We start from the raw sequence: 14739 nt of genomic DNA on the forward strand, positions 1-14739 counted from the left end.
GGGAGGCAACCAGTCAATGTTTCTCTCCTCCTTCCTTTCTCTAAAATCAATTTAAAAAACATATCCTTGGGGGAGGATTAAAAAAACCCCCCAAAACTCCCAATAAATGAATTCTACCAATCAAAGAAGCACGAATACTGCTCCTTCCTAAACTATTTCAAAAAAATTGAAGAGGAAGGAATGCTTCCAAACTTACTTCATGAAGCAGCATTACCCTGATACCAAAACCAAAGACATTAAAGAAAATAAAATTACAAGCCAATATCCTTGATGAACATAGATACAAAAAAGTTCCGGAACCCTAAAGATTTCACTAAAAAACAACTGATAAAGGATTCAAAATTAATACAGAAATTGGTTGCAATTAACAATCAGAGAAATTAAGAAAATCCTATTTACAATTGTATCAAAAAGTATAAAAAATACTTAGGAAGAAATTTAACCAAAGTGTTGAAAGGTCTGTACTCTGAAAACTATCAGACACCGAAGGAAGAAACTGAAGGATACACAAATAAGTGGAAGGACATACTGTGCTCATGGGCTGGAAGAATTAATATTGTTAAAATGTCCCTACTACCTAAAGCAATCTACAGATGGGGTGCAACCCTATTAAAATACCAATGGCATTCTCAGAACACTAAACCTAAAATTTATATGGAACCACAAAAGACTCTGAATAGTCCCAAAAAGTTTGAGAAAAAACAAAATGGGAGCACCATGCTCCCTGAGATCAAACAATAATATAAAGCTACATTTTTCAAAACAGTATAAATAGTACTGGCATAAAAACAGATACAGTTCAATGGAACAGAATAGCCCAGAAATAAATCCTTGCTTATAGGGTCAAGCTATGAAAAAGAAGGCAAGGATATACAGTGGGGAAGGGACAGCCTTCAATAAGTGGTGCTGGAAAATAGGACAGATCCATGCAAAAAATGAAATCGGACCACTCAGCACATTGTTTGCGGGTAGTTTTTATCGCGCGCTCTACCACCAGTCAACGTATAAACGTATAAATACGTTTCCCGCATACAATGTGTTAACACTCCAAACATAAACTGGAAATGGGTTAAAGAGTGTGGTATTTAAGTCCTGAAACCATAAAACCACTAGAAGGAAACAGGCAGTGAACTCTCTGACATCACTCTTAGCAGTATCTTGAATGTTTCCTCAGACAAGGGAAACAGAAGAAAAAAACAAATGGTACTCCAGTATATCAAACTAAAAAGTTTTTGTACAGCAAAGGAAACCATTAACAAAATGAAAAGAAAACCTACTAACTGGGAAGGTATTCGCCAATGATACATTTGATGGGTTAATATCCAAAATATATAAGGAACTCATACAAATTACCACCAAACAACCTGATTAAAAAAATGTGCCAAGGACCTGACAGACACTTCTCCAAAAAGGACATACAGGTGGCCAACAGACATGAAAAGATGCTCAACATTACTAATCATCAGGAAAATGCAAATTAAAACCACAATGCAGTATCAATGCACACCTGTCAGAATGTGTCTCATCAATAAATCAACAGTGTTGTGAGGGTGTGGAGAAAAGGGAAGCCTTGTAAACCGTTAGTGGGATTGTAAATTGGTGCAGCCACTATGGAAAACAGTATGAAGATTGCTCAAAAAATTAAAAATAGAGCTGCCATACTATCCAGCAGTCCCACTTCCAGGTATTCGAAGAAATCCAAAACACTAATTTGAAAAGGTGTCTACATCTCTATGGTCATTGCAGCTTTACTAGCAGAGCCAAGATGTGGAAGCAACCTGGCCGTGCAGACTGACAGGTCCTAGGAAGTCTGACCAGAAGCGAGGAGTTGAAAGCTTCAAGAGAACTGAACACAATTCTTACCTGAGCTATGGAAGGAACTAAGGAAGTCCTGGGTTAAACTAACCCCACGTCCTTCCGCAGTGTATGGAGGAAGCCTGGGCGAGGAGGGGGACCGGCAGGAAGTAGGACCCTATAAGACGGAAGAGTCAGTCACCTTTCCTCCATTCCTCAGACTTTATAATCAGGGAAAAAAAGACAAAATCCTCAGTTCTAACAGTTCCCTGTTTTATTGCAATACATCAAAGTCTGGTTAATATTAAGTGATACCAACATAAAATATTGGCTAGGAGTCTTTTGTTACATTTTTTACTATTCCACCTTAAATATTTCTGTGCAAATTGAATCCAAGCCGTTGTTTGGTAGCAGAGAATCTCTTATAAAGTTCCCTAAGACATTGAGGACATAAAACCAAACTAAATGAAATGAGGAGTGATAAAAGGCCAGAGCAATGTATTTTCCCCTTCCACACACATATTTGTCAGCTTTATACTCTAAACAAAAAAATGATTACACCTAGGCCATGCAAACCTGTACAATAATATTACAATGAGAAAAAAAAAACCTAAAAATTTTTATAAAACAACTGTTATTACACTATCAAATAAAAAGGCAGATCATTTGTTTTCATGAAATCCAGGGCTGATTGGTTTTGTCAGTTTCCCCCCAAAATGAAAAGGTCTCCTGTGTGCAATGGCTGTGCCTGGGAAGGACGAGAAGCCCGGCCTGCTGGCGGCTGCTGGGCTGGGAGGTGGAGCTCAGTGAAGGAAGGACTCGCAGAGCGCTCTGGACTAGAGTAATAAAGTCGTAACAAGGAAAGAGGTTTAGAGAGAGGCTCAAGGAAGTGTCCTGAGGCTCATCGAATGCAGGGGCTGGGCCGGGGAGGGGGCAGCGATGTGCCCGTTATCTTCCACTGTGCCCAGCAGAGTTCGCCGAGTCTGACCTCTGCTGAGAGTGCTGCTCTATCCAGAAGGTGGGTGGGGAGCTGTCCGAGGCCCCACCCGCTGAGACCACAGTGTGTGGTCACTGTCAAAGGCCAGCAAAGCGCCCTGCTATACGTGAGGGTTAAGGATGTCCACCTATCCCTGCTCTGGCTTTTCTCTAACGATACCTGAGAGTCCATGTAAATGCAACTGGTCTTGCACAGAAGTAGATGTGGCCGCTAGGTAACAAAATGACATGACTCTAATCATATGGAAGGCAGAGAAAGGCCGAGAGCCAGCCAGGGAATGACAGATTGTTGCTGTAAACATAATAGAAATTTCAGATTCTTCCCTGAAGGTTGGGTACAAGGACTGCTTGGAAAACTAGAGCTGGACCCTTTTTAACTGTATCTCAGCCTTAAAACTGTGCTCCCTGGGGAAGAACAAAAATCACTAACTGTAGGGGTGTGTGTGTGTGTACACACACACACATAATTAAAGAAGTGAAATCGATTTTAGTAATCATTTGATAAGAAGGCTTCTGTTTTTGGCAAAAAGAAATATATATGTATATATATAATTTCATACACCCAAAGCACATGACAAGATTAGTCAGAGTTCAAGGGTAGATAACAACATTGGCTGGACATAGATAGCACCAAATACCAACACGGAGACTATGCCAGAAACGCTTCATTTATTTTTCCTTTCTACTGAGAAGAGAACTGAGTTCCTGCTGCCATATATGTTTTTAAAATGTCCTCCACAAAAACAAGGGGTGACCCCAGACACCATGGAACACCTTACCGTGATCTGTTACTGATCACTGCTTTCCGTTTCCCTGGCTCTCCTGCCCCATCAAACCGTTCCTCTCAAAGCTTCTGCAGGTACCTGCTTCACATTGGGGATAAGACCAGGCGGATGGTCATTATCTTGGGAACTCCTCAGAACTATCACCCCTGGCAGAGTTTCTCCCCAAGTCCTGCTGTCAGAATCTAATCATATTTGGGACTGCTCTATTACGACTGATAAGACCACTTACAACTGCTATGGAAAAACCAAAAAGTGCCGTGTTATCTCCTGGGTTAACATTAACATGCTGCCCTGTGAGCCCAGCAGCCCGAACAAGCTCTCTCCTCCCCTGTTGGGAGGCCAAAGGGTATGACTCACTGTGGTGGAGTCCAGACTTCAGGTAGGGTTATATTTTCATCCTAAAAACATCCTTTAAAAAGTAAGCACCTACAGGCAACAAAAATTCACTTAGTCGTCAAAGAGATAAACTAATGGCTTAGAGTCGAGTCCCTGGGAAGAGGAGGGGGTGAGGGTAGGTGAAGGAATGAAGGGGAAAGGGAGGGTCAGGAGGAGGGGGGTTGCTGGCCACAGGCACTTAGCCACTGGCTGGCTGGCTGCTCCTCTCCTGGGAAATGCCAAGTTTAAGGAGCTGCCAGAGTCATATGGCAATAACCAAACTGAAGGTCCAACCCTTGATACCAGAGGTACACAGTATTTTTACATGACACTTCTTTTCCAAAAGCAAAAAGATGTAGGAGATTAGAACTATGCCCATCCGAAGTGAAACAGTCAAACCTGAGCAAGTACCCAGTCCAGAATGTCCAATGTCAAAGCTTAGCGTCATTTTTAACTTCTCTACTGTAACCTTTTGCAATCTAATCCCCAAACAGGATCCTCTCTTCTGTCACTGAACCTCAGTGACCTCTAAAGAGGAGCATCAACTTGGAAATAGTCTCAGCTCCCTGTGGCCCTGGTGGGAAGGCAGGCGCGGCTGCTGCTAAGAGGGCGTGAACCCAGGGTGGCAGGCAGGGCTCCAACCCTGAAGTTCAGACCAGCAGCTGCAGGAAAATGCTTCCACTTTAGCTAAGGTTCACAGAAGAGAAGAAAAGAATCCTGTTTCTTCTTCTCAAGTTTAAGATAAGCAGAAAAAGAGGAGATTTCTCTCTGCTTCCATGAGGGATGTTTATTTCTACCTTTCTCCACTCATGTGCTTAATTGGTGAAATGGCTGGAAAATAAAGTTCTTCTGGTTCTGCATCTCATTTCCTTGTGGTAATTAAAACAGCAGGAATCAAATGGAAATGTGGCTAACAACACACTGTAGCAAATGAGGGAGGAAAAGCTTGTGGAGGAGGCTCGCTGCCCTCCTGGGCGCACTTCCTGCCTGCCCACTGGGTGAGCGTTCATTTCCCACTGGGCATGGGAAAGAATATTTGGTTAAGGCTGTTCAAGTCCTTGCATCTGAGGTTTTTATATTATTTGGTAATTAAACCCCTTTCCCAGGCTTATCTGAGGAAGCTGGCACCACACTAAAAACAGGCCCCTCCTAGGAAGCCGGCTCAGCCAGGGGAGACACCGCACTGTAACTCTGGAGGGATGGGGTCAGCTCAGCAAAAAAAAAACTTCTCTGAGCCTCTGACAGCCCTTCAGAAGCCAGGGCATTCCTGTGTCAGATGGAGTCAGAAGGCGACAAAACTGCATTTCTACATTCATCTGCAAAGGTACCACGGTATCAAAAATGAGACGTGTGGCTCAAATTCTAGCAGAAAAGGAAATGTCTTGGATAGAAGAAAAGTTGGCTTTTGATGCTGCTGCTGCTGAAGAGGCTTCAAATGTTACGTCTGGTGCCCGGGTCATACCCCAAACCATGAAACCAAAGTGACTGTTCTCCTAAAGCCCCCAGGGGACCGGGACCTGTACCAGTCTGAGGACGCGGCACTAAAGGGAACCCTCTCACTCTCCCTCTGTAACGTCAGCCTGAGGCTTTCTACACCCTTTAAATTACTTAGCTGGAGAACAGACAAGAAACAACACACTTCTTTAAATTAAATGATCTCTCTCTTATATATGCATCCATCTTCCATTGAATACAAGATGCTTCTTTTTACTATATACATTCAGTATTTACCCTCTACATTTGTGTATTTATTTAAACTCTGTATTGTAGTAAAATATGCATTGTTTTAGTTAATAAGGATTTACTGGCAACGATCAGGTCGACATTCACTGGGTGCTGGAGGAGAGCTTGGCTGCGGCTCCAGGACCCACTGGGGAACCATGTGCTATCTCGGGACTACACTGAACTCTACTGTGAAATTGTCTGTCTAATCTTACTCTTAGCGCTTACATTTGTGTCATCTGTCTACTTAAGCTACCGTTTTGGGGGAGGGGTAAAATATTATGGAAAGCAATCTAAGTGTATGAAATGAAATCATATTAATCTAGGCTGTTCCATGAACATCTGCCTTTATGGTTGTTGCAGCCAATGGAGGGGCGAGGGTCTGGGAGTCATGTCGTCAGAATCCCTGGGTCCCCATCCTGCTGCCGCCAGGCCTACGTGTTCAGGCAGACGTGGAGGGAAGAGAGGGAAGTGAGAGAAGGGGGAGGAGAGCTAAGAGAGAGCAGCAGCTCTGGTCTGGCCTGAGGGCCGAAGCAGCTCATGGGTCCCAGGTCCCGCGGTCAGTGCTCTCTAGAGAGAGGCTCTTGGTCTTCCGTGGTGACACTGGGCTGGGAGGGCTGCTCAGGTTGGAACTGTTGGAAGCTGTGGAATGCCTCGGAGAATCAGAGTCCTGTAAGGCCCAAAGGAAGACATTAATGACAAGCCGAGGGGCAGGAGGGACTCAAGTGCCCACCAGTCCCTACAAAGCCACCCTAACCGCATGACCTGATGTGACTTTTCTGACAGGACAAAGCCCCCTTTCTGAGCTAAGAAGCACACAGTGTAACAAACACTCACAGTCCTTTCTGCAGGCCCTTAGAGACATAGGTCATGTTCACACAAAAGCTATGAGAAGTCTCAACACCTCCAGGAAACTTGAGTCCGCAACCCCAGTAATTGGCTTTGCCACCCCCCACTGACAGTGAACACACTAGTCCATGGACCATAGGAGTTCTCCTAACCATCTCCAGACAGTTGCCACACACACTCCACTCACCTCTCCATCAAAGTCCCTGACCGGGGCATCGCTTCCTTGGTCCATGCCTCCAGAGGACAGTGAGCCCTCTGATGGGGAGGGCAGGGGTTGCCGCTTTGCACTGTAGCTTCCTCCAGAGAGCTCTCTCTTTAATGCACTGCCATTCTGTGCCGATGATCCTACAGTAGTACATCATTCAGGTAAAACTTGACACATGCCCAAGGGGATAAGCCATCCTTCCCACTGCCCCAGGTCATCCTCCCGGCTGAGTCCTTCAATGATGGACAGTGAGTCCAGTTGCATGACCCTGGCTCCCAAGCTCACTCCAGAGCCCAGCTACCTCACATGGCTGCTCCTGCTCCAGGGCAGCCACTGGGGACGCCTGGTGAGTGGGCAGCACCCTTAAGGCTACCTGCCTCTGCACTCACTGGCCATGCCTGATCGCCCAGCTTGCTGGACACTTCCCACAGAATCAGTCCTCAGGTCTCCACTCTGACGCTACTGCCTCGGTGAGTCCTTCCCGCTGCCGGAGCTCCTACAGCACCTCGCCACCTCGTTCACAGCACCTATGCTGCTATGTTATAATTACGCGCCTGCCATTCTCCTAACGGTGCATGGTCTCTGCCCCACCAGGGCCAGCACAGGACCTAGCACAGAGCAGGTACTCAAACACATGCTGAATGACCAAGAGCAGGACATTTCCCCGAAATAATACCATCCTCCCTGATACACAACTGTCACTGTACTCTTAGAGAATTCTCAGGAAACACTAAGGCACATAACCAATTTCATTATACAGGGCAAAAAGCCCAGGGTAAAAAAATGAGGTGAGTGCCTTTAAAATCACTCTGTTTGGTCTTAGAGTTTGGATACATAAGAGGGAGACTAGAAGCATTCAGAGGAACAAAAACGGGGGGGGGGGGGGACGGACCTTTGGAAACATTGGGCCACTGTTAGTATTTAAAGCTCTTAGCATTCCCTATTTAAATTTTTGCTTAAGAAAAGTTTTAATCTTGCTGAGCTTCAATATTAAGATCATTGGTCAAAAAAGATTGTTGCAGTTTTTGTACAAAGATAGATGGTGATTTTTCAACTTTTCGCTGGTTGAACAAATCCCAACTTAGGTTTTTTTACATTAAGAATTCAATAAAAATGTCCAAAGATGACGAAGAGCTGTTTCTAAGAATGCAAATTCCCTACTTACAACTCTTCAAAGGCTTTCCACTCAGTTTTTTGTTTTTTAAATAATAAAAGACTTACCACCCTGGTCGGGTGGCTCAGTTGGTTCTAGTGTCATCCTGTGCACCAAAATGTTGCAGGTTCAATTCCTGGTCAGGTCACATGCCTAGGTTGTGGGTTTGATCCCTGGTCGGGGCACCTATGGGAGGCAACTGATAGATGTTTCTCTCTCACATCGATGTTTCCCTCTTTCCCCCTTACCCTCTCTATTAAATCAATTAAAAAAAAAAAAAGTCTCACCTTGTTTCCAAGTCCCTGCTTGATCTGACCCTTGCCTACCTCTTGCACTTGTATCCATCACTCCTGACCACCACCAGGGAGCCACACTGGCCTCCTGTCAATTAATCCAACATGACTCAAATGTGACCACACCCCTAGGAGGGCATGTGATTTTCCTAACTGTCCTCAGTACATTTCATCCCAGCAGCTGCCCCAGTTCCATTGCTGCACCATTTATTTCCTCCAGATCGTCCATTGTCACACTCTGGCATTACTTACTGATCTGTCTACAGGTGACCTGTAGCTCTAAAAGGGCCCTAGGACTATCTGCTTAACACCTGCACTCTGCTTACTAAGCACACCCACAGGCCTGAGACCTGGAGCCTTGGTAACGCACGGGTCCGGCGCGTCAGCCCACGGGACAGGCCGGGCAGCTTGCGGGTGCGACCATGCCTTCCTGCAGCTGTGCCACTTACTTGCGGACAGGCCGCTGCTGGCGCTCATGGAGCGACCAGGCTCAGGGCGGGATTTGGTGATCGATGGAATACTGACTGAGCCACTGAACACTGTCCGACTTTCCTGAGGCCGAGGGTTCTAAAAACAAGAAAGAGAAAAATCCTTCAGTCAGAGAGCAACTGGTTTTCCGCACAGGTGTCTATTTTCACTATAACTTCGAGAACTAAAAGGATCTTGACTACAGCGACACAGAACAAGGAACAGGTAACATAGTCCCTCCTGCCCACAAAAGTACTAAAGCCCTAATGAGCAGAAGTAGCCCTCAGCCCACATAAGTAGTACTTGTCCTTAGCTTACTGGAATACTTATCCACAAATAAGAAATTTCCTGTTGTGAGAACAGTAAGTTACATGGTTAGAAGGACAGTGAATGGTAGAATTACATGGACACTTGCAGATAAGTGAAACAAAGCTTTTACCATGTATGAGATTCTTAGTTGCTTATGATAACTCAATAGCTGGATAAACCCATGGGGAGGAAAGGTCAATTAAGAGCACATTCTTTCAAGTAAAGGTTTCACTGGCATGATGCAAACATGCCATTCACATGTTCCTGTCCCCAGTCACCAGGCATCCTCAGCCCCACGTCAACAGAGCAGCACTGAGTCATAAGCAGGACGTCTGCAACAATCACAGTCCACGTGAAGTGATTTAACTTGGGATTATTGGTATGAGAAGTTTTCCATCTAATTAGTGAATGACTTTGGTGTCTAGGGTAGAAAAATGGGCTAGAGTGATTGGTGAGTTACACGCACTAGGGAGGTGGCGTGCAGGACGAGTTGTCTGAACATGGCCGAGAACACAACCAGTGGCCTCCCTGGTGACTCCAACCTTTCAGACCAGAAGGGATGTCAGAGGTGACGCCTAGAGAAGTTTATCACAAAACAAGAAACGCAGGGCCAAAGCAGCCCTGCAAAGCATGCACTGCCGTTGCCTGAAAACTCCGACTCCTACACTTTGCAGAATCAAACACACTGGCCACAAATTCCACCACTGCCATTTTGGTTCCTATATCAAATTTGCAAAGTCCATGTAATTCTCAGTGTTATTTGTTTAAAGCAAATTTTTTACTTTTTTTCTCTAAGAAATTAAAGAATTTTGAATGGAAACAGTCAATGCTAACATTTCAACATTCGCACATCCAGGGGCAACCCTTTCAGATGCCAACGAGGTGCATGGGATGGGGCAAAGGAAGAGCAAAAGGGGTGGGACTATTGGCTTCACCCTTACATTCTATTGCTTTTCTATCAACCTCAGGCTACCTCAGTGTTGCCCTTTTCTATAAACAAACCTACCCTGGAATTAATGGCAAAAGTTAAGCCTATAAAAATATATCAGTTCTTTAGTAACACTGAATGCTAAAGTAATAAAAGAATGACACACAGAAGATATGTTTTGTTTAAAAAAAACCCCAACCCAACGGTTTATAATTCATTCAGCTGAAGTTCAACTTCATTATAAAGTGATATGAAACCTAATCCGCTGGTCCTCATGTACAAATATGCTTAAGATCAGGGTGAGAGTTCCACTGACAGTAATGTTTCTATTTACAAATGATTAACTTAAGCAACATTACCACCATCTTTTTATACGAAAAGCCTTGACTGATTTACACAACTTCTAGAATCCACGCCCTGCAATCTATTTCCACAGTGAGGTTTACTTTATGATAAGTAATCTTATTTTGTTAAATAAGATACTTAAGTGATAGTTTATGGTCAATTACAATGACATTTAAAACATTATAATTTAGAATAATTTTATACAAACGAAAGTATGAAAATGAACTTCTCAGCCTGTAGCTAGTTTTCTTCTTGGAAAATTAATTTACTGTATATACAAATAAAAAGTTGATGCTACCATTTTTCTAAGCCAGAGGGCACTATGGGAAATGGGTTTGCATTATACCATCCAAGTATTTTATCTGTAAAACTAACTTGAGAAAATGTTCCCTTGAAGTTATAAGTATAGGCATGTATTTCTTGATGGAAAATGGATATTCAGTGTTAATGCCACCCGCTCTCCACTGCGAAGCCACCAGTTACAAAGACTAGAGGCTGGACGGATGGATGGACTGACGGCAGGCGTCATGGCCGGGCCTCTGAATGCAGCACAGTTGACGTTTCTTCTTTGATTTGGTTGTCTTGGATCCCGGTTGGAATTAAAGGCACATCAGCAACTCAAATATTAGTAAGACTACTTTCTTTTTGTAATTTTTCCTGTTATTCATGAATACTATTATATTTTTTATTTTGGAGCTTTTTAAGCTTTTCCAGAGGGGCTTATTGTAGAGAGGAGGCCTACGACAGGCCCTACCGCAGACTTTAATGTCACTAAATATCAAACAGTTCTCTTAATGAGCTATGAAAAATTCAGAAATTCTGGGACCTCCTCTTTGTTGCTAACAGAATAAAGACCACCTTGGGGACTATTTCTTACCATGGTATCTGTAATGGAAAATACCATGATGGGAAATATTTTATTAAACACACAAAAACCTCCAATAGTTTCAAAAATAAAACTGACATCCTCCCTGTCTTCATCTTTTCCTTCAAAAGAAGAACCAACATAGAACCTGAAGAGGAGGGGGAGGACCAGAAGGGAACGTTTGCAGAATGGACCACTTTGGGGGTTGCTCGAGGGTTACTTGGGGGGCCAGGCAGAGGACAGCCACGCAGCGTTAGTAAAAGTTAACACCCGACTCAGTTGTTCATACCCTCAGAGTCATAAAGCTGGGTGTACCGGGGACAGAGCGCAGAGACGGGGAATGTTCAGGGTTTACGGAATCAGGAGAAAGAAATTTTTCAGCAGAATTGACAGTCATGTGATAGATGTGCTCAAAGTTGATCGGAGAGGAGATCAGACTGGAGTGATGATGAGGGGATGGGTAAGGGAAGCCTGGCTACGAAAACAACAGAGAAAACAGTGATGAGGCGATGAAAGGGACTCACTGGTCACATGTGACATTTCAGACAACATGCACAGAGCAAAATGAAGCAAGCACCTCACATCAGATACGAATCCCTAATGAAACACTTCTAGGCCTTAGAGAGTTCAATTTTGTAATCCTCTCACACCAGGTACTTACATAGCTGATTTGCAAGAGAAACATTCACCTTATAAAATTATTTTCTTCTATTACTATGATCAAGCGAGTGGAAACTGGACTTTCAGAGTCACAAGGACACTGTCAGAGTTCACGTCAGTATTTTCTTAAGTGAGAGAATCAAAACATGGCAAAAATCTACCAAAAACATTAGGATAGGAAAAGCAAGAAATAAGAACAAGGGAACCGACAACCAGCCTCTCACCAGAAGTGTTATGAAACTGTTTCTTTCTTAAATTGAATTTATTGGGGGTGACAATGGTTTGCAAAACCATACAGGTTTCAAGTGTACAACTCAATAAAACAAACATCATTCCACAGTTACTATTTTATTATAGGAAAATAAGATCAATAAAAGCAAATTCATATCACAAACCTATAAAGACCAGGAAACATTTCTTTAGAAACCTAAAACCATTTCCTGGTCATTATAGATTTGTGGTATGAATTTGCTTTTACTGATCTTGTCCTATAATAAAAATGGTGACTGTGGAATATATTAATTACTGGTTTACCTTTAAGCAGCCTAAGCTTATCTCTATTTAGACACCCAAAAGAATAGGTTTGTTTTTAACAAGGGAAAAACCTTCCCTTAAATGTTCGGGCATATTTTTTAAAAATAATGTAAAGCTAAAGCTACAGAAAAAAGCTTTTGAAGCCAAGGACTCTAGTTTTCAGATAAAAACTTCTGAATATTTGGGAAATGTCACTCAGTACCTAGTCACCTTCTCTACTGGGAGTTTTCAAGATTCAGTTCTTGAACAACTGTTTCCAGAAAACATCCTGATTCCTTACTTGAAGGCAGAGGGGTGAATGGTTTGCTGCAGAGAACACTGACTGAATTTATATTCTTATGAGTTGAGTTAAGCTTGCTTTGTTTAAAAAAAAAAAGTGGTGAATTACATAGGCTTAAAAGAAAGGCTCCTATATAGGATATTGTTTTAAATTTAGAGTGAAATCAGTACTTTTGAAGGTTATTTCCAAAAAGAAAAAAAACTATTGATGTAAATGTAACTTTGATTTTAAGAGACAAAATTACTTCTTAAAGCTCTAAGAGGTCATTGAGCTAGAAATTGTATTAGTAACTTTAGAAATGGATAAAAGGCTAAGAAAAAGAAATCTTCTAGAGGTAAAATATTCTTCTTGCATTCAATTGGAGACAAATTTGTCATCTGTTACCAGTATCCACTGATGAAAAAATGCAATGGACAAAAAGGATTCAAGAAACTAATACAGCACGTACTTCTTAGATACAATGCTACTTTATTTTAATTGCTTATATACTCTTGGCTCACTCAGACACATGTGAGAGCTCATCTGATACAGGAGATTCCCTTGTTATCTCTTCACATCCATAAGGCAAACAACCCCATTTCAGAACCATTTTGGTACAAAACAAACAGAATTAAGCTTCCAAAGACATCCAATAAACTCTCCAAGCTTGTAAGTATTTCATAGGGAAGCGATACTGATGTAAGTATAACATAAAATGTCTGAGGTGCATGCTCTTTGCTCTGATGACAATGCATGGCTTTGGTATTTGAAAATTCTTTATATATGTTAACGTTAGCTTAATTTAATTCATCTTTCAGTAGAAAGAACATCCTCAATTCTGAGAATCTATTAGAGTATACAAGCTTTTCAATAAATACAGGTACAGACATGCATCGTGTTATTTTTTCCAGACATGCACTGTTATTGTTTTGTTTACCAATCTCTACCCCAAGACAAGCATGGCTCTGGGTGGACAGTATACCAAGAAATATTTGCTAGGTGATTAAACGGATGCCTATGAAAAGCCCCAGTTTGTATGTCCTTTGCTAGTGAAAGGTGAAAAGAAAATAAGACATTACTGTGAAAAACAGGAATTCACACACAATCTTTGATGCAATACATGTATAGGTGAGGTTTCAAAAATTTACACCAACTTCTTTTCTTAGAAATACAACAGTGCTTACATGATAAGAAAACATGAAAAGAATGGGAGGAACATTAAAAACTGCCAGGGCAAAAAGTCACTCGTGTCTACAACAAAAGGAATCAACAAGGCGGTCACGGGTTATAAGCTCAGTGACCACAAATACTAGATATCAAGTGGTCCTGACGGGAATGAGGAGCCAGCACAGAAGGCCATGGCGTCAGGTGGGTGACAAACCTTTGGGAAATGCTACTTGAACTTGATTTGCTTAGTAATAAAGCCTGGAATTTACTTGGAACAAAAACACAAGAGACAGATTTCTTTTCAGTGGAAAAAGAGTAAGGAGTGATGCTCTGATATAAAAGTTCTTACAGTGTTTGAAATCTGACATTTAGCTTCTGCGTATGAAGCTTATTCAGGTGTATGAAGATCACGTCTCACTGTGTATGAAGGTCCAGAGAATTCTGGAACATTAGCAAATTGATTTTTTACCTGATGGCAGAAAAATACCAAGCAGAGAAACATTTTATTAAACCCTAAAACTATTTCACCTTAAGGAAGATACTGTAATATATGTGATATAATAGAATTAATTTAAAATTCTTCTTCTTGCTATGTTGTTGGGATACACGAGATGAAAACTATATTCTTTTTTGTGCACCAAATTGAAGTAAAAGTGAAAGAAATTTTAATTTTAAAAGGACAATATCCATTAAATAACTACTGAAATAATTCTGTATTTGCTGATGTGTTGCTTTGTGACACATGTTTGAAATGTGTATCCTTCAATCCCTCCATAATGCTAACTATGTCAGGTGTGGAAAAACTACTCACTAAATTTCAAAAAGTTTCATTAAAAGAGTACGTAATACTCCATCTATCACATAGAAGCTACAAATATATTCACATTTCAACTGTTTATCATAATTAGAAAAGTCTCTCTTAAGGTACTTTGTACGTGGCATGGTAACTTCCATAAGGCAAAGGGACAGAGGCTTTGTGCTGTGTGGCCGTTATGTTTCCTTCTGAGAAAAAGGGAAAATGGACTAAGGACT

At 42.0% G+C, this 14739-nt stretch overlaps 1 protein-coding gene across 9 annotated transcripts in view; it reads right to left on the minus strand.

Moving 5' to 3' along the window:
- Positions 1-2050: 2050 nt before the first annotated feature.
- CDC42BPA (CDC42 binding protein kinase alpha) overlaps positions 2051-14739 on the minus strand; it is a 145877-nt gene continuing 133188 nt past the window's right edge. For 5 of the 9 annotated variants that reach the window (XM_081124177.1, XM_081124176.1, XM_081124175.1 and 2 more), the window contains 3 exons: positions 8622-8739; positions 6709-6866; positions 2051-6342 (listed from right to left, as the gene is read on the minus strand). In XM_081124177.1, the coding sequence (XP_080980303.1) occupies positions 6211-6342; positions 6709-6866; positions 8622-8739 (408 nt within the window). In that variant the 3' untranslated portion in view covers positions 2051-6210. Of the gene's footprint in view, positions 6343-6708; positions 6867-8621; positions 8740-11376; positions 11563-14739 lie in introns of all 9 variants that reach the window. The other 4 variants (XM_081124181.1, XM_081124180.1, XM_081124178.1 and 1 more) reach the window with 2 other exon arrangements.

The sequence above is a fragment of the Miniopterus schreibersii genome (assembly GCF_964146895.1).
Source record: "Miniopterus schreibersii genome assembly, chromosome: 21".
NCBI lineage: Eukaryota > Metazoa > Chordata > Mammalia > Chiroptera > Miniopteridae > Miniopterus > Miniopterus schreibersii.